Source organism: Podarcis erhardii (assembly GCF_964252035.2).
Source record: "Podarcis erhardii genome assembly, chromosome: 17".
NCBI classification, from domain to species: Eukaryota; Metazoa; Chordata; class Lepidosauria; order Squamata; family Lacertidae; genus Podarcis; species Podarcis erhardii.
This window is the reverse complement of record NC_138515.1, coordinates 34,389,622-34,413,469: the sequence shown is the minus strand read 5'-3', so window position 1 is coordinate 34,413,469 and position 23,848 is coordinate 34,389,622. Positions and strand designations below refer to the sequence as shown.

At 42.0% G+C, this 23,848-nt stretch overlaps 1 protein-coding gene across 11 annotated transcripts in view; it reads right to left on the bottom strand.

Moving 5' to 3' along the window:
* ADGRL3 (adhesion G protein-coupled receptor L3) overlaps window positions 1-23,848 on the bottom strand; it is a 555,597-nt gene that overhangs the window by 207,363 nt on the left and 324,386 nt on the right. For 10 of the 11 annotated variants that reach the window (XM_081844774.1, XM_081844780.1, XM_081844782.1 and 7 more), the window contains exons 6-7: window positions 15,326-15,340; window positions 11,525-12,325 (exon numbers count right to left, since the gene is read on the bottom strand). In XM_081844774.1, the coding sequence (XP_081700900.1) occupies window positions 11,525-12,325; window positions 15,326-15,340 (816 nt within the window). The remainder of the gene's footprint in view (window positions 1-11,524; window positions 12,326-15,325; window positions 15,341-23,848) is intronic. The other variant, XM_081844779.1, reaches the window with a different exon arrangement.

Sequence of the window (23,848 nt, the reverse complement as noted above, 5' to 3'; positions counted from 1 at the left end):
CCAGAACAGAACTGAACGGTTCACTCAGCCTGCTTATATAGAGCTCCAGCACAACGTAACTGTAACAACTTTCTAAAACTATCCAATCACTGAACGTCACTTTTGACCCCTTATTTGCATAACTATCTACAGTATCCCCCTGCTGGCCCAGGGTGAGAACTTCAGTACATAACACTTTAGTTACCAGGTTTCTTCCTCTGTAATGAGTGGCCTATGTTGTTCTCATTTCCCCTTTGCCTTCGAAGTTTACTTAATTTCATTCCCATCACAGAACTCTAATCACTTAGGAATATTTGTGTGTCTCTCTCTTTTCTTGCTAAGGTGCTAGTTCCAATTCAGCAACGAATCTGATGGTAATTGTTATGCTGTTCACAGCGTTCCTCCTTTTGAGATCATTAATGGAGAAGTTAAACAGCATTGATTTTTGCGGCTTTGTTTACAGCCTTCCAATTACATTTCAGCCTATATGACTTGCTAATACACAGACCAGCTTGCAAAAGTAGCGTGAGACTGATGATTTTATGGGGGCCATATTCTCACTAACAATTTCATTCAATAATGTTTAGCTCCACACCAAAGTGATTACTCTTTATCCCCCCCCCCATAAGGAAGTTCTTTGGTGGAGATTAAGTTGAAATCCTTGCCAGAGTTTAAGTAAACACAGTATTAAGCTTCACGGGCTGTTTGAGACAACCTGGCAGCAGAGGTGGCCAATTCCTAGACCTGAGTATTGATCCTAGAGCAAAGGTAGATTACTCTTGTGCAAAATTTCTTTTGTCTGCACCTCTCTCTAAACAAGGGGCATTATCCCAGAGTTGAAGGATTAGCAGACTCTCTTCATGAGCATCTATACTTTTAATTATTATTAAATAAATCCTCTTTAAGACTGAACTTAATGTATGAAGCTCTTTAAATAACAAATCAGACCACTGATCAATCTAGCTCTTCATTACCTATTCTGACTGGCAATGACTCTCATGAAAGCAAAAGCAAGCAAGCAAACAATGCAAATCTTTAAAAGGGAACTGAAATGTACTAAAATGCCCAATATATTTCAGTGGAGATCTTGAGGAGCAGTGGCGTAGCGTGGGTTGTCAGCACCCGGGGCAGGGCAAGTAATTTGTGCCCCCTAACCCATGGATTTGCGCACCCTAACCCGTGGATTTGCGCCCCCTAACCCTAACCCCCAGATGTTGCGCCCGGTGCGGCCGGCCCCCCCTGCACCCCCCACGCTACGCCACTGTTGAGGAGAACAGCAACATATAAACAAACGCAATTCAGATAATATACATAGACACTAATTATAATTAGCAACCCACATGAAAACCATGCATGTAACATACCTTATTAAAACAAACCCTAAAACCTCAACTAATCATATTACAAATCAACATCAGTCACATCTTCATACTTGTTTTTCACTACATGACTGACATGTCTCATTACAAAATGATTAACTCTATCATTAGGGATGGTTGAGTACTGTAATCTGTCTTAAAAATATTTATACATGGAATTTGGGGGTTCTGACCCAAACATATCAGACTGCCTCCTGCATCTAGCATTGTTGATTTTTTTTTTTTTAAAAAAAACCCACTTAGAATTATATATTGTAGAGTTGGAAGTGACCCTAGGGGTCATTTAGTCCACCCCCCCTGCAATGCAGGAATTGCATCTATAAAACCCTTGAAGTCTGTTTGGTCCACCACCTTCTGAGGCCCTACATTTCACTGGTTGATTATGTGCAAAATTATATGCAGGAATATTTATTTTATATGTATAATATACATATAAAAGAGTCAAGCCCCTGGCAGCACTATATTTCTGCAGCATAATTTCATAAGTATTAATACATAACTATGAGCCTAGGGCTTGCCGATCAGAAGGTCGGCGGTTCGAATCCCCATGACGAGGTGAGTTCCCGTTGCTCGGTCCCGGCTCCTGCCAACTTAGCAGTTCCAAAGCACGTCAAAGTGCAAGTAGATAAATAGGTACCACTCCAGACGGAAGGTAAACAGTGTTTCCGTGTGCTGCTCTGGTTTCACCAGAAGCGGCTTAGTCCTGCTGGCCACATGACCTGGAAGCTGTACGCCGGCTCCCTCTGCCAATAAAGCGAGATGAGCGCCGCAACCCCAGAGTCGGCCACAACTGGACCTAATGGTCAGGGGTCCCTTTACCTTTATATTTAAGCAGTCAGCGTCGTTGTTGTATTACGTGCTGGCTACTTTAGGAAACCTGGTGTTTAAGATTTTGTGCATTCTAATGTGTGCAACCATATAATATGTGAGACTATCATTCCTGACAGCACATCTAGCAGCAAACTCTGCCACTTTGTGCATACAATTAATTGAGCTTTGGGGCAAATATGCATCTTAAGATAAACAGCACTGCCATAGGTTATTGCATGGCTCCACAGTATGCCAACATCTTCATGGATGACTTAAAATAGTGCTTTCTCTGCTCTACTCTCAAAAAGTCCCTGCTCTGCCTGATGTATATTGAAAGCACATTTATCATCTGGATTCACAAGATCACACTGGAGAAATACCCTGGGATATAAATGATACTTTCATATTGGAAACAAAGGACTCGTGACTTTCCCCCCGGTGGGATTTGAGTGTTATTTTTTATGGTTATTGCTATGTTTGTTTTATATGAAACCAGTAAGACACATATTATATAAAAGAAATCTACTGACCACTACACATACTGACATGCCTTTGGCTTCCACCCAGAATGTAACGCGAAATCCGTGGCCTGAAGCCAACGCTTAAGACCCAAGCGTTCTCTGCTCTGACTCTTTGGGCCGACTCACAACATCATCAGGATTTGCGCCGGGCATTTTCCAGACTACAATACGAAGTGGAAAAAGCAAATCTACAAGGCCAGACTGGTACCTAGGAATAATCTGCTACAGGACAGAGCCAGAAGAGAAAGCAAATGAACGTCCCTTGTCATCCATCACGCCCAGATAAAACCACTCTTCCAAAGTATCTTCCATTATCATCTTGGACAACGATGCTTTGCTCAAATACGCCTTGGGCAGAAGGCCTGCAATTGTTTGCAGACAGCACCCTCCCTGCCCAAACGGCTGCTTGCCGTCAAGAGCAAACCACATCGCAGCCACAGGGACCAGATCCTGAAGCAAATCCAGATGCCAACTTTGTTGGCATATTGTTATGAGTCTGCAGGGTCAGATACCCCGGGTCCCTTCCAGTTCCTAGCTATGCCCTATTTTGTTGGGGTCGAATGTGTAAGAGCAAGACTGCCAAACCAAGTCTTTTATTAATGATTTTGGCTGTCTAGTTATGCACCAAGATTAACATGAGAAGATGCTCTGTGTCAGATCGGTGGGGCTTTCCTCACTCCCCTTCCTCATTTTTGCACCTAGTCCCACCCACCACTGATACACACACACAGAGAGAGAGAAAAAGAGAGAGAGAGAGAGAGCGCGCGCGCGCCAGGAGATAGATTTCCCTTCAGAGACTGGGAGCACTGTTTCAGAAAGCTGAAATCAGAAGTCAGAGGGCCCGAGTGCTGCATTCAGTCTCTTGGAACAGAAGCTGAACTCTGAGAGGATGGGCAACAGCTATACTACTAGGAATTGACTTGAACAGGGAAATAATCGAGATTAGGTTGAGCCAAACACGTTACGGTGCTGTTTTTATTTGCTATTGCGGCTGTTTTTAAAATTATATTTAATTCATTTTGAAAATCTTTGCAATAATTATTGAAATTGCTGCCCCACGAATACCTTTAGTAAAAGCTAAATTGCTTTAGGAAGAAACATTGGAGGGCTTGGGTGGAATTCAAGTGTAGCACTATGGAAAGTGTTTCATCAGTACAGTGGTACCTCGGGTTAAGGACTTAATTCGTTCCGGAGGTCCGTTCTTAACCTGAAACTGTTCTTAACCTGAAGCACCACTTTAGCTAATGGGGCCTCCTGCTGCCACCGCGAGATTTCTGTTCTCATCCTGAAGCAAAGTTCTTAACCTGAAGCACTATTTCTGAGTTAGCGGAGTGTGTAACCTGAAGCGTCTGAGGTACCACTGTACCTGAGGTACCACTGTACAAGCATTTCAGTTTGCCGGGTGGAATGACCCCCCCCCAACCTCTCTCACATACCCTGCACACTGCTCTGGAGTTCCTCCTGACTCTTCCCAAGCCCGTGGGGGGTGGGGGTGGGGTAAAAAGGGGATGAAGTCCCATTATGCTAGCAGGAGTCTTTGGTTGTATCCGGCCCCTCATGCACACCCTCCAACATTTATCTGATGAAAACAGGGACATCCTATTCTTCTTCTTCTTCTTCATCATCATTATTATTACTATTATTATACCCAACCCATCTGACTGGGTTGCCCCAGCCACTCTGGGCGGCTTCCAACATATATAAAAACATAATAATACATTAAACATTATAAAAAAACCCATTCCCTATGCAGGGCTAGACAGCATCTTAAAAAGCAGAGACATCACCTTGCCAACAAAGGTCCGTATAGTTAAAGCTATGGCTTTCCCAGTAGTGATGTATGGAAGTGAGAGCTGGACCATAAAGAAGGCTGATCGCCGAAGAATTGATGCTTTTGAATTCGGGTGCTGGAGGAGACTCTTGAGAGTCCCATGGACTGCAAGAAGATCAGACCTCTCCATTCTGAAGGAAATCAGCCCTGAGTGCTCACTGGAAGGACGGATCCTGAAGCTGAGGCTCCAATACTTTGGCTGCCTCATGAGAAGACTCCCTGGAAAAGACTCTGATGTTGGGAAAGATGGAGGGCACAAGGAGAAGGGGACGACAGAGGATGAGATGGTGGGACAGTGTTCTCAAAGATACCAGCATGAGTTTGACCAAACTGCGGGAGGCAGTGGAAGACAGGAGTGCCTGGCGTGCTCTGGTCCAGGGGGTCACGAAGAGCCGGACACGACTAAACGACTAAATAACAACAACAACAACATGCAGGGCTACCTTCAGATGTCTTCTAAAGGTTGTCTAGTTACTCATCTCCTTGGTTCGGGGGTTGTATAACTCCATACCCTCCAACATGTCTCCCTTGAAAATAGGGACGTCCTAAGGATAGGCGGGACAATCCTGGATCAAATCAGAAACTGGAATGGCTTTTGTAAATCTGGGACTGTCCCTGGAAAATAGGGAGACTTGGAGGGTCTGCTCATGCCTAATTGCCTTGCTATACTATTAAATACAGAGAGTTGGCTGGACCGTTCAATTGAGTCTAGAGATTAAAGAATTCTTCAATGGAAGCTGTCAGGGCATGAAGACAGCCTCTTAGTGACAGCAGTGAGGACCATGGTATGGTGGGTTCATGGTCTGCTTGTCTTTCATCCTCTTCGCCTTTCACTGTGAAGACCATCACCCACACTCTCCTTTTCACACATAACTAAGGCAACAGCCTGTCTCAACCCTGACAAACGAGCCATTTGGGAAATTGTGATAAATGAACTGCTGGACAGAAATTTCTGATGGTGCAAAAATGCTAAGCAACAGCTATTTCTTTCTTTTTAATGTCTGTTTCCCCAATTCCACCCTCAAGCTTCCTGATCCCCCACAAAGCACTCTGATGTCCTCAGATACGGCAAGAACATTGGTGCTGAATATATTTTCATAGGTTAACTTTCCAATTTAATCCACTTTTAAATCTTCAGTTAATGAATTAAATTACTTTATGACACCGTAATATTGATTCATGCCTTCAGCCTACGTATTTATCTTCATCACCAAGCCCCCAACAATCATTCCCGTTAAGCAAAGATAATTTAAGAGATGCTATTAAAATGCAAGATATTATTGCAATTTTGCTGTTGCCCAGTAAAAATGAAGTAATTTGCTTTAATGCAGCACTTTTTACCATGCTAGTGAAAGGCAGTCAATAAACATAGGCCTATTGTTTCAGGGAGTTGTCTCTGCAATTCATCTCCCATCCTTAGCAAAGGATGACAAGCGCACATCTCAGGAGGTGCTGTTGCTCAGTCCTAGAATGCCCCTATCCCAAATATTAAAGATGGAGTGCTCTGACTTCTCTTCATTCCCTTCCTGCCCTTTTATATGGGATTGGGATCTTCCTACCTCATAAAAAAGTTGAGGATGTATTGGTGAATGAAATGTTTTTCTGGCCTTTTCCCCTAAGTTGTAGATTTTCTGTGTGTAGTGTATCCAGTGGAAAAGACAGTACTAGCACCCCAAAATGTTGTTATTATTATTATTTTAAAAAATCTGTTTATTTTCATATAAAGATGTTGAACATAGTGGAAGAGACAAGGACCCAGGCAGATGATGGTACTGTATTAGGAGTGCAGGGGATATCTGCTGGCAAAATTGGGCTGTCCCCCCCCCCCCTTCCCCGATACAAAATATCACCGACATCTTCATACGATTTGGGCTGGCAAAGAGAGCCATTTTCTCCCACCAACAAACATGAACATGCAAACTACAGTTGTACCTCGGATCTCAAATGCCTTGGCTTCCATCTCTTGATGATCGAAACCTGGAAGCGAATGTTCCAGTTTTTGAACGATTTTTGGAAGCCAAACGCCCAACAGGGCTTTCATGGCTTCCGATTAGCTGCAGGAGCTTCCTGCAGCCAATCAGAAGCCGTGCTTTGGTTTTTGAACGTTTTGGAAGTCGAACGGACTTCCGGAACGGATTCCGTTCGACTTCCAAGGTACGACCATATAGATTTAGATACACATTAAAGCTTTCAAAAATGTCATTTGACACACAAAATGGACCCAATATTTCTATCTTAATGTAATACTTCAATAATTCCAACTTCCACAAAAGACCTCAAAGCCACACAAAGCCACTCATTTTCCCTCTGTTTCTTCACGTCATATACAAATGCATTGCAAGAGCGTGTGAATCACAGCCAGGTATTTTGGGATCCCTGTAATGACACTCAAGGCATTTCTTTTCAAAATAAAAACTATGTTATGAACAAAACAAATGGAATACATTATAGTGTCCTGACAGCTGTCTTTTCTTTTTCTACTGCTGCCAGCAACACGCCTCCTTTATTTGTCAATCCACAATTCCACCATCTCCGTTAAATTTATTTTCAGTACCCACCTCTTTCAATATCATTTTAGCTCATGTCAAGTCTCACTTTTCCTATTTCTCTGCTGCCAGCTGATTATCTCTTAACTCTTCCCAAAATGGCTTTACTTTTATCGCTTAAGGCCAGCGCAGGGAATATGTGAGCCTAGTTCAGACCTTCGGCACTGATCCATTCAAGCCTTTGTCCTTCTGCTAGCCTTCCTCTTCCACACAGCTGATTGGGAAGGTCAAATCCCATCCCTGCCACAGGGTGCTGAGCAGCGGAATGAAAACATTCCCACCTCCTGTGCTGTGATCAGGAACAAAACAGTCCACCTTCACCTGACCTGGCAAGTTTTATCCTCATCACAGTACACAATGGATGTGTTTCTTCGTTTACTTCCTTTATATTCCATCTTTTCCCCCTCCAAGGTGGCCTACGTGGTCCTCCTTGTTTCATCTCCACAACAACCTTGTGATGTAGGTCAGGCTGAGAGAACACAGTGACTAGCCCAAGGTCACCCAGGGAACTTCAGGGCCAAGTGGGGATTTGAACCCTGCTCCCCCAGGTCCCAGTCCAACACTTTTAACCACTATGCCACGCTGCCTCTCTCGTCTCCCTGTGTACAATGATGGGGATGAAAATCAGGCCATCCCTGCTCCTCAGATGATTAGTGTGGATCTGAGAAACAGGGAAAGTTCACCTGTGGATCTCCACTGGATTATGCTGGGATACAGCCATCAAAAGATACAGTCATTGCAGACACAGGTACAGTAATCAAAAGAGACACCTGGAAACGTCTGAACTGGGAAGAAAGGATTAAGTCTCCCTTTCCAGGGTGTGAGGATTAGGAAGAAAACTGCCCACGGAAGTCCATTCTTAAACCAAAGCGTTCTTAAACCAAGGCGTGCTTTCCCATAGCAGCGGGGGACTCAATTCACAAATGGAACACGCTCAACAGGAAGCGGAACATGTTCTGCTTCCAAGGCAAAGTTCACAAACCGAAACACCTACTTCTGGGCTGCAGCGTTCTTAATCCAAGTGGTTCATAAACTAAGCTGTTCTTAAACTAAGGCACCACTGTATATGTCTGAGTGGGAGAGATTGTGTGCCAAGGCTGTGCAATCGTGTGAAAGTGGTGTGAAATGCATGCATATATTTCTGGTTGCCTCTTGACTGCGTGTTAACGCTGCAGTACAATTGCTGATGGGGGAATGAGGCCTTGTCAGCAGAGAATACCTGGACTCCAAAATGTCTGCAGTGGGTGCTGATCTGCTAGTGGGCCGAGTTCAAGATCTTACTATTAGGCTAAAGGTAAAGGTAAAGGTACCCCTGCCCGTTCGGGCCAGTCTTGCCAGACTCTAGGCTTGTGCACTCATCTCACTCTAGAGGCCGGGGGCCAGCGCTGTCCGCAGAACTTCCGGGTCATGTGGCCAGCGTGACAAGCTGCATCTGGCGAGCCAGCACAGCACACGGAACGCCGTTTACCTTCCCGCTATAAAGCGGTCCCTATTTATCCACTTGCACCCGGGGGTGCTTTCGAACTGCTAGGTTGGCAGGCGCTGGGACCGAACGACGGGAGCGCACCCCGCCGCGGGGATTCGAACCGCCGACCATGCGATCGGCAAGTCCTAGGCGCTGAGGTTTTACCCACAGCGCCACCCGCGTCCCACTATTAGGCTATACAGCCCTTAACAACTTGGGGCCAGTTTACCTACAAGATTGCTTTAACCCATATGCGCACACCCAACTGCTTTGATTGGTGGGATGGGCGCTTCTACAGGGGCCACGTGAAACCCACGACACATCTGTAAGACTCGGGCGTTTACTGTGGCAGCACCAATACTTTGGAACTGCCTGCCTATTCATATCAGGCAGGTGTCTTCACTGTATTCTTTTCGGGGCCTGCTGAAGACATTCTTATTTAGACAAACCTACCCAGATGTGGGTTAAACCACAGAGCCTAGGGCTTGCCGATCGGAAGGTTGGCGGTTCGAATTCCCTTTGCTTGGTCCCTGCTGCTGCCAACCTAGCAGTTCGAAAGCACATCAAAGTGCAAGTAGATAAATAGGTACCACTCCGGCGGGAAGGTAAACGGCGTTTCCGTGCGCTGTTCTGGTTCACCAGAAGCGGCTTAGTCCTGCTGGCCACATGACCCGGAAGCTGTACACCGGCTCCCTCAGCAAATAAAAGCGAGATGAGTGCCACAACCCCAGAGTCGGCCACGACTAGACCTAATGGTCAGGGGTCCCTTTACCTTTTACCCGGATGTTTAGAAAGTTTGTGTGAGTTTTAATTTACTTTTGTCTATTCCATTGTGGTTTTAACTTTCTGTGTGTTTTAACAAAATAAAAAAAATTCCTTCCAGTAGCACCTTAAAGACCAACTGAGTAACTCAGTTTAAGGTGCTACTGGAAGGAATTTTTTTTATTTTGTTTTGACCATGGCAGACCAACACGGCTACCTATCTGTAACTGTGTGTTTTAAATTATGGTTGTAATTTTTTTTAGTGATACTCTTATTATCTTTTTTGTAAAATGCTTTGAGGGTTTTATCTACAATCGAAACAGTATATAAATTTTATGAATTAGATATGTAAATAAAGGTGGTGTTTAATGTGTTTGTGAGTGAGTTGAAAAAGGTGAATTGGGTGTGTTTTTGGGGTTTGAGTGTTATGCATCCTCCGCTAGCTGCCCCCAAGGAAGGCAGCTTGGAGAAGGGAGCTTTACTTTAAATACAGTGAACTGTTCGAAACACAATGCATACGCATGTGAAGGTATTTATTTTGAAATCTGCGTCTATACATATAGATAAGCAAGCACTTGCACATTTTATCTGTCTTCTTTTTTTGGCAAGGCGTACAGCCCCCCTGTGTTTAACTGCGGCATGAAACCCGTTTAAAAAGCAAAAACGAGAGAAAGGTTCTGCAAGGAAGGAACGAAAATCTGGAGTGCCTTTCTGTAAAAGAAAATATGATTTATTTTTCGTCTGACCTGGTGAAAACAGATCCCTGCTGGAATCTTGAGACCCTGTGAGGATTTCACCAAATTACAAACCTGCATCCCTAAAACGTTTCCCAAATCAGAAATCAAACCATGTTACTTTCACTTGCTTCTTTAAAAAAGAGCTTCACTACCGTCTCCAGTAGCCAAGATAAGCTTGGGGAAAGGGAGCAGCACAGAAGACTGGTACAGAATGAGCCCCTTTTTGAATTAGGCCCAAATTTCAGAGGGGTCTGAATATGACTTGAAAGCAGCTTTCAAGACTCAAACTGCTGAAAACTGAATATTGAATGTTTTCTGTTTGTAGATTTGAGGCCATCACTGGTTACATATGCGTGCTTGTGAGGGGTAATGTTATGTACTGAAGTTCTCACCCTGGGCCAGCAGGGGGATACGGTAGATAGTTTTCACTCAGGTCCACATATGCAAATAAGGGATTGAAAGTGGCGTTCAGTGATTGGATAGTTACAGAAAATGGTTACTGTTGCGTTCTAGTGGAGCTCTATATAAGCAGGCTGGCTGAACCCTTCAGTTCAGTTCTGGTCTGGCCTGTGAATAAACAAGAGCTGTTTGGAGAATCGCTGTGTCGTCTGATATGTTCACCCACAACTTAACAGGTAACATGGGGATGGGGGCAGAACTGCAGCAGAAAATTGGCAATGAGGGAAAGGGATAAAGAACGGCAGTGGCTTTTCTCTTAACAAAAGCAGAGGTGTGTGACGAGGCATTATCCCTGATTCTCAAAGTCTGTAAGTGCAAGACAATCCAGTACAGACACTAGAGTTATTTGTGCAAGCAAGCAAGCAACAACAAAGCAGTGGTTTTTTTAATAAAAAAAATAGTGTTCTGCTCGCATGGATAAAAATCACATATTCATTTCAGCGCAACCTGCTACCAAGTGAGATCAGCCGTCTATCATCTAACATAGTACTAACAGCCCCAGTGATGAGAAATCTTCAGGGTTTCAAATTGGAATATTTTCTAGGCCTACTGCCTATAAGATCTTTCAAATTATAAATTGTTGTGTTCCATTTGGAACTGATTTTTATGTCCGATAATTGTGATGATTTCATCTGTTTTTATAATTGTATTTTTAGTTGCTTTGACCTGCCCTGGGACCTTATGGTTAGGGGCAGCTAAGACATCTTATAAACAAAAGAAAAACAGCACCCCTTTCCACACACACACACACACGCAAATCAAAACTAGAGAGGTCAGGAATCAAATCCGAACCCGTGCGCAGGTGAAGTATGTTATGGGTAGTTCTAATCACAATGTGAAAATACGCATTTCCCATCTCAGGAATAAGGACCTCAGGGAGGTGGAGGCAATTTAAATTGGGAAAACAGTTTGGTTCCATTCCAAATCAGTCCTTTTGTTAAGGAAAAGGCAGCGCAGCTTAGCCCCAAGCCATAGCCCAACATGGCTGTAAAGTCATAGGAGGCAAAACCCAAAAACTTAACAAAGAAGCCTTACCTGTTCTGCTGTCCATGGGTCCAAAATCCAAAGAGTACTTAACCACATGGTAGTTGTTCCATACGTAGAGAAGGTTGTCCCTTGGATTATAATCCACTGCAGCAATGTACTGGTAGGAGTTCGGAAAAGGAACATCCACGACACTTTCTTTGCTTTGTTCAGTGTTGTAAATATAGTCTATTTTATTACCTGTCGCTTCGTTATCATCATCTTCATACACCGATTTCACCACATACAAAATGCCACAGATCATGAACGCATTGGAAGCCGACCTCTTGTCATAAGACGTATCCCACGTCCCTTCGATCCTCAAGGTATAAGGGTTCAGCTGACTAATGACTATTTTGCCGTTGTTTTGCTCAGTTGCATAGATCACCCAAAGACCATTCTCATCCACAGCCAAATCTATGTCAGACTTGCCTCCCCACCTGTAAGGGGACGTGTCGTGGTAGTTGGCGTTCGCAATGATGGCTTCCCCACTTTTAATTCTTGTCCGTAGGTCAAATTTGACAATGTTCCTGGTTCGTTCCTTGTTGAAAAACAAAGCCCCATCATACACCACAAACCCCGTGCCGTCCACCCTGTGCGGCAACTTGTACGTTGTAGTTGGTCTTCCAGCAATGAAATCATCCTTCGAAGAATACTCCGTTAGAGTGTCAGTTCTGTAAGGGGTCCATGGCATGTAGTAAATTTTGTCCGAAGCCTGCAAAGGATCCTTACACCAGGCTCCTGACTGGTGATCGGATTCAAATAAATGTTCACTCTGATATACTCCTTTTAGTAGTCCAGGACAAAGAAAAACTGAAGGGAGGGAAAAAGTTAAAAACAAAGCAGGTTACTAAATGTGCTGGCCTTCTCTAGCATGCACTTAGAAGTTCAGAGCTCAAGAACAAAGGGGGAGCTCAAAAGAAATTCAGGCTTTCCTAAACTCTGATATGAATGTGAGAGTGGCTTTTCATGCTAAAAAGAGGATACAGGAAGTCCCCAAGAACTATTCTCCATTCCTCTTTTTCAAAAAGTCCCTTGGCAAACGTGCCTCCTTTGAAATTATATACCGTATTTTTTGCTCTATAAGACTCACTTTTTCCCTCCTAAAAAGTAAGGGGAAAGAATGCAGGCTGCGCAGAACAGCAAGAGGGATTGCTGCTTTCACTGCGCAGCGATCCCTCTTGCTCTTCTGGCTTCTGAGATTCAGAATATTTTTTTTCCTGTTTTCCTCCTCCAAAAACTAGGTGCGTCTTGTGGTCTGGTGTGTCTTAGAGAGTGAAAAAATATGGTAATTAGCAGAAATTATTGCACGGCAAAGTAAAAATTCTGTAGCAACTAAAAAAACAAAACTAACACACACCCCCAACTCTAAAAGCATACAAAAGGGAAACAAGCCTTTAAATAATGCTTTAAATAATGAAATCTCTATAATGAAAAAGGTTTGGGAAGCTGCTACCTAAACAGAATGCAGCCACAAAAGTAAAGAAATAACATTTAATAAATATGCCAAGAGGAAGAGAGAAAGGATAAGGAAAAAGCTCAATGCAGGAAGGCTAGGATCAAGATTTAAATCAATAGGGAAAGTCCTCTGAAATACAGGAGAATTAAAGCCTTAAGTAAATGAAGATCGACCAGCTGAAATAATCCACTCCACAGACTTCAGAATAATTTCACATCCCCGTAACCCCTAACCAAACGTGGTTTGAGACACCAAGCGGCCAGTTCTCAATTGCCATTTCTCAATGATCGCATCTGAAAGAACTCAATCTGAAAGAAGTCTGACACTTTGGAACGCCCTTAGATATAAGGCATGTGCCGTCACTGGATTATTTTTGGCACCTGCTGAAGACATTTCTGCCAAGTCGTTTAGAAAGCTGATGCGATTTTTAATTTGTTTCCATCTATTGTGGTTTTAATTTTTTGTACGTTTTAAATGATGGTTGTAAACTTCTCTTAGTGATATGCTTATTGTTTTTATCTTTTTTTTTGTAAACCACTTTGAGGTTTCTTCCACGATCAAGCAGTATAGAGATTTTATGAAATAAATAAATACATAAATTGCTTTAAACTAATAAAAACAAAAAATCCTGATTATTATAGATTTTTTCCCCTTTGTTTTCACTTTTTCATACTCAACGTTTTTAATAGGCCTATTCCTGGATAGGTTCTATTCACTTCCAGGCTCCTGCACCCATATCCCTAGTTTGATGGGAAATAAGGCAGGAAAACAGCTGTCCTACAGGCAGCTGCTCACACCTGATCAAACTGGCGGTGGCGTTAAATGTATCTTTGCATTTAAAGTGCAAATAGCATTAGCTGAAGGGGCTGATAATTAATGGTGTCCCAATAGGCATGGACAAAGAAATGAACCTTTTCTCTCTGCTTCATTTCCAATGGGAAATACAGGATACAACTTGTTAATTGATTCAATACACAGTTTTACATAGCTATACGGACTTATGTCATAGTCTGCAGTTCCCATTACAAATGACTTGAGAATTTCAGCACCAAGGCTAATCCAAAAATTGATGTGTGTTTGTGTGTGAGAGTGTGCTCACCCATGACTGTGATTCATTTCTAGTTATTGATCCAAAATTAAAGGTGTCCTAAGTCCTATTTTCTGTAATGCCACCTTTGCAAAGGAGCTCTTTCTTGCACAGAGTCAACTGGAAGCCCCAAATTATTGGCCATAATTCATGATGAGCCTGGATAGCTCAGTTGGTTAGACCATGGTGCTGATAACACCAAGGTTGCAGGTTCGATCCCTGTATGGACCAGCTGCATATTCCTGCATTGCAGGGGGTTGGACTAGATGATCCTCAGGGTCCCTTCCAACTCTACAGTTCTGTGATTCTGTGATTCTGTGATTTAGTGGGCTCCTTCCCACAGAAACCAGGATGGGATTTCCCAGCGGGAAGGAGGGTCCCAGCTCATCAGAATAAAACTGCAAGGGCAAACATCAATTTAGCAACACATTTCCACCGACAGTGGTGCTGTTAGCCAGAAATCAGATTGGTCAATTGCACAGTGCAATTTTATGCTGCTCCTCTGCAGCCATTCAATCTGACGACTGAATGCACGCAAGGCACTCTTCCCACCGCCATCTTTGATTGTCATGGGACAACATGCGTACACGCATATGTACATGGGATCCATTTACCACCAAGAAATCGAGGGTTTGGGTCACCTGCATACATCTCTGTGCAAAATGGACATGGAATGTACACTCCTTGGCACGATCCTGATCCTTCATATGTACACTGGATTCAACATCTGCCTAATGCACAATGCATATGCAATTTAGCTGTTGACCTTTTGAACAGAAGCCACCTATGAAAATTGCACAGCACTTTATCCTGTTAAACACTTGACAAATATAAAACTGCTGTAACATAACAAAGGGGAATAAACCTTCTGAGGATCTGTAAATTACCCTTGATGCCTTGGTGATATACTGAAAGCAAGTTGCATGCAAGTACGGCAGGAAGGAAAATAGCTGCATCCTTCTAAATTATTTTATACTGCTCCGTAAATGGTGCAGAAGGAAAGGGGAATAGATTTTCAAGGGGTGGGGTGGAAAGAAGCATGGTGCCAGTAAACATTTCCAGGAAAGAGGCGACATGTTAGGTGAAATTGCTTAGCAGCAGAACCCCCCCCCCCCCAAAAAAAAACTTTAACCAATAGATTAAAATGGCAAAAATTAATGATGAAAGGATTTCAAGTAAAGCATTAGACTGTTAAATATTTTATCCCGTAATTGCTTAGAATGGGTATGTGTATATATAGAAAAACACGTGAAAGGTATTTAATTACCTTTTTGTTCCACTTCTATTGTAGAGAAAGAAGAAAAGCAGGAAAGGAGAAAAAGAGAACAGATTAATGGTATTGTACTGGCTAGACACTTTTGCTCTTGCACTGAACTATTTAGCCTTCATTTTGCTTACTGCTACATTCTGCATTCATTAGTTTGTAAGGCCTTAAAAAAATACAAATCAAACCCTTATATAGGTTTATTACAATCTTATTCTTTTTTTTTTAAAAAAAAGCATGCACCATTGTATCCATAACCCATTAACGTCAGTGCAAGGTTTTCATTGATTCTGTCGGATTAATGACTAGGATTCCATTGAACACAGGAGTGACAGGAAATTCTTGAATATACAGCCTCTTCATAATTGGCTGGTCCCCAGTGTATCAGTACTGCCAAAGAATTATATGTTCCAACTTCTGAAGAAGATGTTGACATAGACTGAAATCATCTTTGTTTTTTAAAAAACAGAAAAAAAAATCTTGAAATAAATGTACATAACAGCAGTTATTCCCATTAGATCAAATAACATATGTCATCTCCTCACCAAAAAAGAGAAAAAAACCCTTACCTAATGCCACAGGGTAATTGATTAGCCAATGATGTAATTAGATCCACATATATCAGTGTATGATTAAACAATAGTTCCGAAGGAAAAGACATGATTTGTGTATTGAATAATTACTTCCTTTTTTTACCTGGACTCATTTCCTGCTCTCAAGGATGCAGTTAGGAATTTGTCAAGTATTAGAAATACAGATTTGGATGAACTAAGAACTGATTCTGAAATGACGAAAGAGTGCAGGGCTAATCTAAAATCGCTTGACTGATTTCAACACTTTTTGAACCATGCCTTTACTGATACCAAAAGGCCTTTCGTGAAATGTCCAGAGAAGCAAATTTCCAATCTGTTGCAGTGGGACATTCTGCGCATGTGTCCTTCCTAACGCCAATGCTTGCTGGCCTAGGGGTTGTTCTGTTCCCACCGGGGCTTCTACACAACACATGGAGTTAGGTACAATCTGATTGAATTCATAACTACTTCTACATTTTGCTTAGCATGGCTTTAAGGAATACATGAATGCGATGTCTGAAGTGGGGCCCACACCTTCCAACAGTTGACAGACGAAAACAGGAACACTCCTGTCAAGGGGTTGGCATCAGCAGTTGACATCGCTGGTAAGCCATTGCACATTGTTATGCAAACACAACGAAGTGAGAATCCACACAGAATGGGCTTGTGCAACTGGCTGGCTACAGTTCTTGCAGCAAGGCAGGCACCTGATATTTATCAAAATGACATTAAGTAGTTCTGGGACCCATTGCAAGGCTAGCTCAGTCTGATTCAAAAACAAAAAAGGAGAGTGGGGGTCACTGCAGGGAGATCCAAACCTCACCCCACACATTTCTCTACAGATGTCTTTGTCTGACAATAATAATGATGATGATTTTATTATTTATATGCTGCCCATCTGACTGAGTTGACCCCGCCACTCTGGGCAGCTCCTAAAAATTATTAAAAACACAAGAAAACATAAGAAAGAACCTGACTCACTAGGGTCTCCATACGTCTGGAATTTAATTGGCGAAAACAGCTCAACAACTTTTGCGTCCTGAATTTTACTTCTAGAAATATGGCAACCCTATGACCCACCCCCTAAAAAAGCAGAGTGAAGTTCAACCTCTGAATCAGTCTCTGATCCTAGGGGACCATTCTCCCAGGTCTCAGAAGCTGCCCATTTGTAGATGGAAATCAGAGAATTCCTGTAGTCACCCCTCCATCTTTGATTCTGAGTCTGGGATGCTGAAGTCTATCATGTTCAGCTTCTTAAAATCCTTTTCAAATCTCAGCACGCTTTGGAAATCCAATAACCCCCTTTTCAGTTCATGTATGGCCTTTTCTTGGATTAATGTGCATTAGGAGGGCACCACCCATGAATAAAACAATAATGTGGTGTATTCCTCACAGCTTTACTCCTTTTACCTTCTGGTCTGCATGGATGGCTTGAACTAAAGTCTCAATTATCACCACAAGCAGCAGTGGTGGCACTGGGCAATCCTGCCTGGCGTCCCTTCCAAGGCGGATTGACTTGGGAGTCATGGCCATTCATGTGCTGTAGACTGGAATATACCTGAGTTTTAGGGAACCCCCCCCCAATTCCGTTTAACCCCACCAAATATCTTAAGAGCATGTGGAGATAAAGGTATGGCAGGCTGTTTGCTTTTATTGCTAAGATGGCCTGCATTCAGGAACCTGTGAACCAAATCAGCCACTTGAAGATTGGGGATAAACCCTGCTTGGTCCATGCTTGGATAGAAATCAATTTCACCTCTTCACCATTACAGCAGAGTGGAGCTGGGTGTTTTAGCAAAGAAACAGGATGACCCCATCCAGCTTGAGCAGAATTATGAGTCTTTTCAGTTATCTCCTCTTTTATATTGGAGCTCTCAACGATTCCAGAGTGCTGAAAGACTTCATCGTCACCCTTGTACCCTACTCCAAGCCAACGTGCTCAGATGATCTTGACAACCACCTTTTAAATAGCTCTTGTGCTCTTCAGGGTTCCACTTGCAGCCTAGCCATGTTTACATGAGAAGAAAGATGTGGCAATGATCAGCTGTAGCCGCCTCTGCCTGTGTATTAGCCTCATGCTGTAATTAAGTTTCTATTATGTCCTTGTTATTTGTTGTTTGCAAGCCGCTTTGGCACTCATTTGAATGGAAACGTTATAGAAATACAATAAATCAAATCAAATCAATCAATCAATCATCTTACACAACTGCCTCCATTAAAAATAACCTGAGTGGAGAAGAGCTTTTGAATTACATTGTGAATGACAGGTTATGCCCTCCATTTTATTTCATTTTGAGTAATTACTATTTATTTGATGGTCACAATAACATGTCCTTGACCTTGAAAAACATGGACTCCATATTAATTCACTGATGTACTATTTTTCAGGGATTGACAACCTGAACTCATGGGTGGCCCAGAAACTGAGAGGTGGAGGGAGGGAGAGAGCGAGATCAACAAATGGGAACAGCAGAACATAACTGATGGTCCATGGTAGTTGGGTAAAATACTCTGTATGTGCTCAGAAGTTAATTGCACTGTGTGTGAGCTGTGAGGGGGTGTTGGGAAACTGTGTACGGGCAGCTACTCACTCAGAGTCAATTAAGGTTTGGCAGACAGCCAGAAGACAATCTGAAGGAGTAAGTCTGCCTGGTGATAACAGAGGCATGGAGACAGCTCCCTGACTGGTCAAACTCTCACAAGGGAGTGATAATTAATGGCCAACTATCTGGTAGTTCGTGAGTTCAGTGGTTCAGTGTGTCAGTGTAGGAGTTGTGAGTCGTGTCAGAGAGAGCTAGCATAAGATCTGTGTTCTGTTCCTGTATATGTTGTTGTTGTTGTTTAATCGTGTCTGCCTCTTGGTGACCCCTTGGACCAGAGCACGCCAGGCACTCCTGTCTTCCACTGCCTCCCGCAGTTTGGTCAAAGTTCCTGTATATAGTCCACTGTATATAATAAACACCTAACTACAAGTTCCTGGTTCCTGCTTTGTCTATCCTGTCTGCAGCCAAGTCACCAATTGCTTCCGTGGATTCTGCGTGTACTCTGCTAGGTCTGGATAAGGTCCTGCAACAAGTCGGAAAGTTGCGAAACACCAAATAGGTTTTGCCAATAAGCCTAAGGTAGATAGGGATGGTTATCTCTCTAATGTTGTGTTACGCCATGCTCCCTCCATGGCAGTCATTTCGTGACTGGTGGCCACGGCACTCTCTCAAAATTTGAAATGTGTCTGCTAGTCCAAAAAGGTTGGCGACCCCTGCTATAATTTATTACATGTAGAATTTTGAAAATAGCATCATATGACCCTTGTTGCAAAGATGACTTCCGGGATTCTCTCTTTGGAAAGTCTACTTTGTGAGTACAGTTTTCTTTCTAAAGATTGTCTCTCAATGGGCACTTACCATAAAATCATTATTTATAACAACTTACTGGGAATGTCTGTCTGACTACTTGAGCAAACCACCCTGACAGGCCTTCCAGAGTTATTGTACAGATTAATAGAACAGAACAGCCCCATGTACGCTGTCCTAAGCTCCTTGAAGGATGGGGAGGATAAAAATGCAATAAATAAGAGAACGTAAGCAGTGCCCCTTCCTAAAGTCTTTACTGGGTCTGGTGTTATTTAGTTCATCCATGAAAGAAAGCTCTGCATTGATTTTTCATACAAGTCTTCAATATAAAATGACTCCTTTCTGTTTTCTTTGCTGTATTAATATCATTCAGAAATGACACATCCCAAGACTTAAAATGCATCTTAGGGTCATTTTGGACTTTTCTCCTTGGGGGAAAATTAGAATTCAGCCATATGCTGTAGCTTTGCTTTTCCTGCTGCGCTGTAATTCATCACCCGTCAAGTTCTTCAGTCCACAAGAGGTCAGAAGCAAATCAAAAGCACGACTGTGCTATCTTGTACGGGTGTCCCCAGAGCCCATTTTCCTTCCTATGATTAATACAGCTCATATTTAATCTCCACAAGAAAAACATTTGATCCTTCAGATGACACAGATTGCCTCTGCAGCTGCCAGAACCAAATGAAGGGAAATATCATTCAAATGTATTTATGATCCTCATTACCTCAAATCTATTGGTAGCAGTGCAGGGCTGAAGCCAATCCTACGCTTGTTTGCTCAGAAGAAAATCCCATTGTTCAATGAGGCTTACTCCAAAGCAAATCCCAAATGGACTGCAGTCTTAATGGTTTAAATACAAGCAATGATTGTTAATACCCAATGCTTTTTGTTGAGGCAGTAATTTAAAAGCAGTTATGCCACACTACGGCAGAAGCATCCTGAATGTGTATATCACACATTGCAACAGCCTCCACACCTTCCAGCTATTCCTGTAAAGTTGATATTTTTCAATACCTGTCTATGGTAAATCATTCTCCTCGTTTTTGCTTTTAGGGAGATTCCCTAGGAAAATTAATCTCTGCATGGGGACAGTTGATTCTTGATTTTAGCACACAGGCAGGCCAGTTACATGGGCACAAAACCCGAGTGAACAGCTTCCTTTCCAGACCTCCTCTGCAACCGTGTACCCAAATAGTAAATACTGCTAAATGTTTTTTGAATTGTTGTAATTCTGTATTAATTATAGCCAGATCTGATTAAAGACATTTATGTTTGCTTTTTGCCTGGACGAAACTGCTCTGGCCAGCTTTTTAACATAGCCTTCTTAATGCTGGTTATGGACTATAACACGAAAGTTTTGATTTGACATAGTCTCCTTCAGAGACCAGCGTAGGACACAGGTTATTGTAGTAAAAGGGACTACAGAATACAGTAACAGAGGGAAAGGGAAGCCTTCAGCAATGGGGAATGGGGTGTTCAGAGTAAGACAATACAGTCATACCTTGGTTTCCGAACAGCTTAGTTATCGAATGTTTTGGCTCCCGAACACCTCAAACCTGGAAGTGACTGTTCTGGTTTGCGAACTATTTTTGGAAGCTGAACATCTGATGGGGCTTTCGTGGCTTCTGATTGGCTGCAGGAACTTCTGGCAGCCAATCAGAAGCTGCGCTATGGTTTCCGAACGTTTTGGAAGTCGAGAGGACTTCTGGAACAGATTCCGTTCGACTTCCAAGGTACGACTGTATCTGTTGGTGGCAGAATAACAGTTCACAGGACAGTGTTTTCTGAATTTCCAATGAAGATTAGCAGCTGAGATAGGGGTGTTTAAACAATCTGCTATATAAAATTATAGAAAGGGAAGACTCCCGGTGTGATCACAATGACTGCACTAGAGATAAGTGAACTTTCCTTTGAATAACTTGGAATTTCCCCCTGCCTCGGCTCAGATTAGGAATCAAGGTGGATAAAAGCCAACAGATGAATCTGTCCATCATTTTGACAAACCGCAGCCGTCCAAGATAGAAACTTTGACAGGTAAATATTCCATTTTCTTCCCGACAGCATAAGGAAAAGCTGCAAGTGGATTTCTCAAGATAGTAATTGCTATACAAGAAATAGTAGCTACTATTGTGCTGTTAAGTCAACAGGCCCAAGAACATTATTTAATTTTAATACATTAAACAAGACTGCAGGGCCTGATGGCTCAACAGTAGAATTCCATTATGTTTACCGTTACAATAATAACACCAGTTTGGAAGTGACTGTTTGTTTATATTATATTTATATTATAAATATTGCTTCTTGGACTGAAACAAAGAAAACCTAGATATTAAAGCCCCAAACCCAGTAAGAAATTGTGTAGTCCTAAAAATCAATTTCACTGTTAATGCCAGCGGTAAGATTCTAGCTACAGTGGTGGCTAACAGGCTGAAGATGATTGAAAAAGATTAAGTAAGGGCAAACAGTTAAAGGATACTATCGAGAAGGCAATTAATATAACAGATAATTATAATAACAGCTTGATTCCTTCTATTATTTATTTTGTTGATACTGGGTCTCAAAATAAATTTGGAGATGGAAATGTGTCATTGGCTTGGGCATCTTAAATGATATTTAAAACACCTTCTGACAACCCCGTATATTCCAGTATAGGTCAACAGCACCATCTAGTGTGTCTCACACTCTGAATGCCTGCAGAGAACTCCTAAATAGACAAATATCCTGGGTTTTTATTGCCAGTCCGCATATCTGGTTTAAACCCTACTTAGTCTGCACCAGCTAGTTGTTTTAAAGTGGAAGTTCAGAACCATTAAGAAGGTGGAACCTGCCGCTAATTAAAGTAGTAGTAGTAGTCGTAGTCGTAGTCGTAGTCGTAGTCGTAGTCATCGTCGTCGTCGTAGTAGTTGCAGATAGGTAGCCGTGTTGGTCTGCCATGGTCAAAACAAAATAAAAAAATTCCTTCCAGTAGCACCTTAAAGACCAACTGAGTTAGTTCTAGGTATGAGCTTTCGTGTGCATGCACAAGTGTGCATGCACACGAAAGCTCATACCTAGAACTAACTCAGTTGGTCTTTAAGGTGCTACTGGAAGGAATTTTTTTATTTTGTTTTGACCATGGCAGACCAACACGGCTACCTATCTGTAACTGGAACCATGGAAGGCACCACATTGAGCCGCATGAAATGGAAGTCCATCAACCTCACCAAGAAACTTGCACAGGTACAGACTGATATCTTCTTGGACTTCTGTAGTAGTAGTAGTTATTTAGCACCATCAGAGATGGGGTTTGGTCTCAAATTCTCACAAATCTGTGGGGCATGACTTCAGTTCCATTGCCTCCTTGCGAAATTCCAATTCAGGTGGCCATAGATAGATAGACAGAAAGGTATCAACTCATACGAAGTATCAAGGAGGTATATAGCAATATATAAAAGTACAATAAAAACATTGCAAAAAATTAATACAATGAATTGTCAAAGATGTTCTGTAGGGAATTATGAATTGTAGTGTATAAAATTAATCAAATGCAACTGGAAATGCTGGGAATTAATAATGACAAACAGTTAAACATAGAAATAAAAATATATTACGCAGGCAAACCAGGAGAATAATAGTATTAATCATTTGGGAATTTTGTCATCACAGAATCTTATGGTTAATACACACAATGCGATGATTGTGGGGGGCGAACTATCACAAGGAAAATTGTAGTGGTTTGATGAAATGGTAACAAGCTGAATATTCACCCTAAAATAATATTTTTTGTTTTGATCTTTCCATTAGCAATTCCATCAGAATATATTAAGAGTTTGTGACCTAATATTAATGCGCACAAGGGGCAATGGAAGAAATTTGGGAAGGGTGTCAGAACACTGTTATAAATTTACATGCTATTAGAGCGAGATCATTAATTACCGAAAGATTTGTAAGAAGGTTCTAGAGTTAATCTAATAAACCCATTAATAAATGATACCTTAAGTTCTTTGTACTTTGTACTTTGTTTTTTTTTAATGTGTGTGTGTATTAAAGAACTGAAAAAGTGCTGGCAACTTTAAAAATGCACCTCTCATTTGAGGTGTGCTTTTATGATACTCTAAAATTCATATATAAAGCTAGCTGGTGAAAAGACCAGTGCTCAGTGTGAGTCTTGCAATATCTTTTGCTAATAACCAGTCAGCCAGCACTGCATGAGATTTGACATGAGGAATGTTTTATGCACCACTTCCCACTATATTTCTCTGCCAAGTATATGAGCCTTGGCTCTTCACATGTGTTATAATACCAACAACATTTGCACTAGCCAGAGCCCTGCATTCGTTTGTCAGCTCTGGTGCAAAATGCATCGCTTGCCTAAGGCCAAAGATGGAGGAGAATTTCATTTGGCCCACATTTTCTAAGCAAACTAACCTAATGTACACATCCTGGCATTATACGCAGGTCGGAACACAATTATCCTTCAGATTCCACATTTATCCAATTTTTGTGATACAGTTCTCAGCTCGACATGCACGCAAAAATGTACATTTTAGAATAAAGTATTTTAGAAATGAGTACATCGAATATGTATTTGGGAATGTAGCTTGTAATAAAATATTATTGAAACA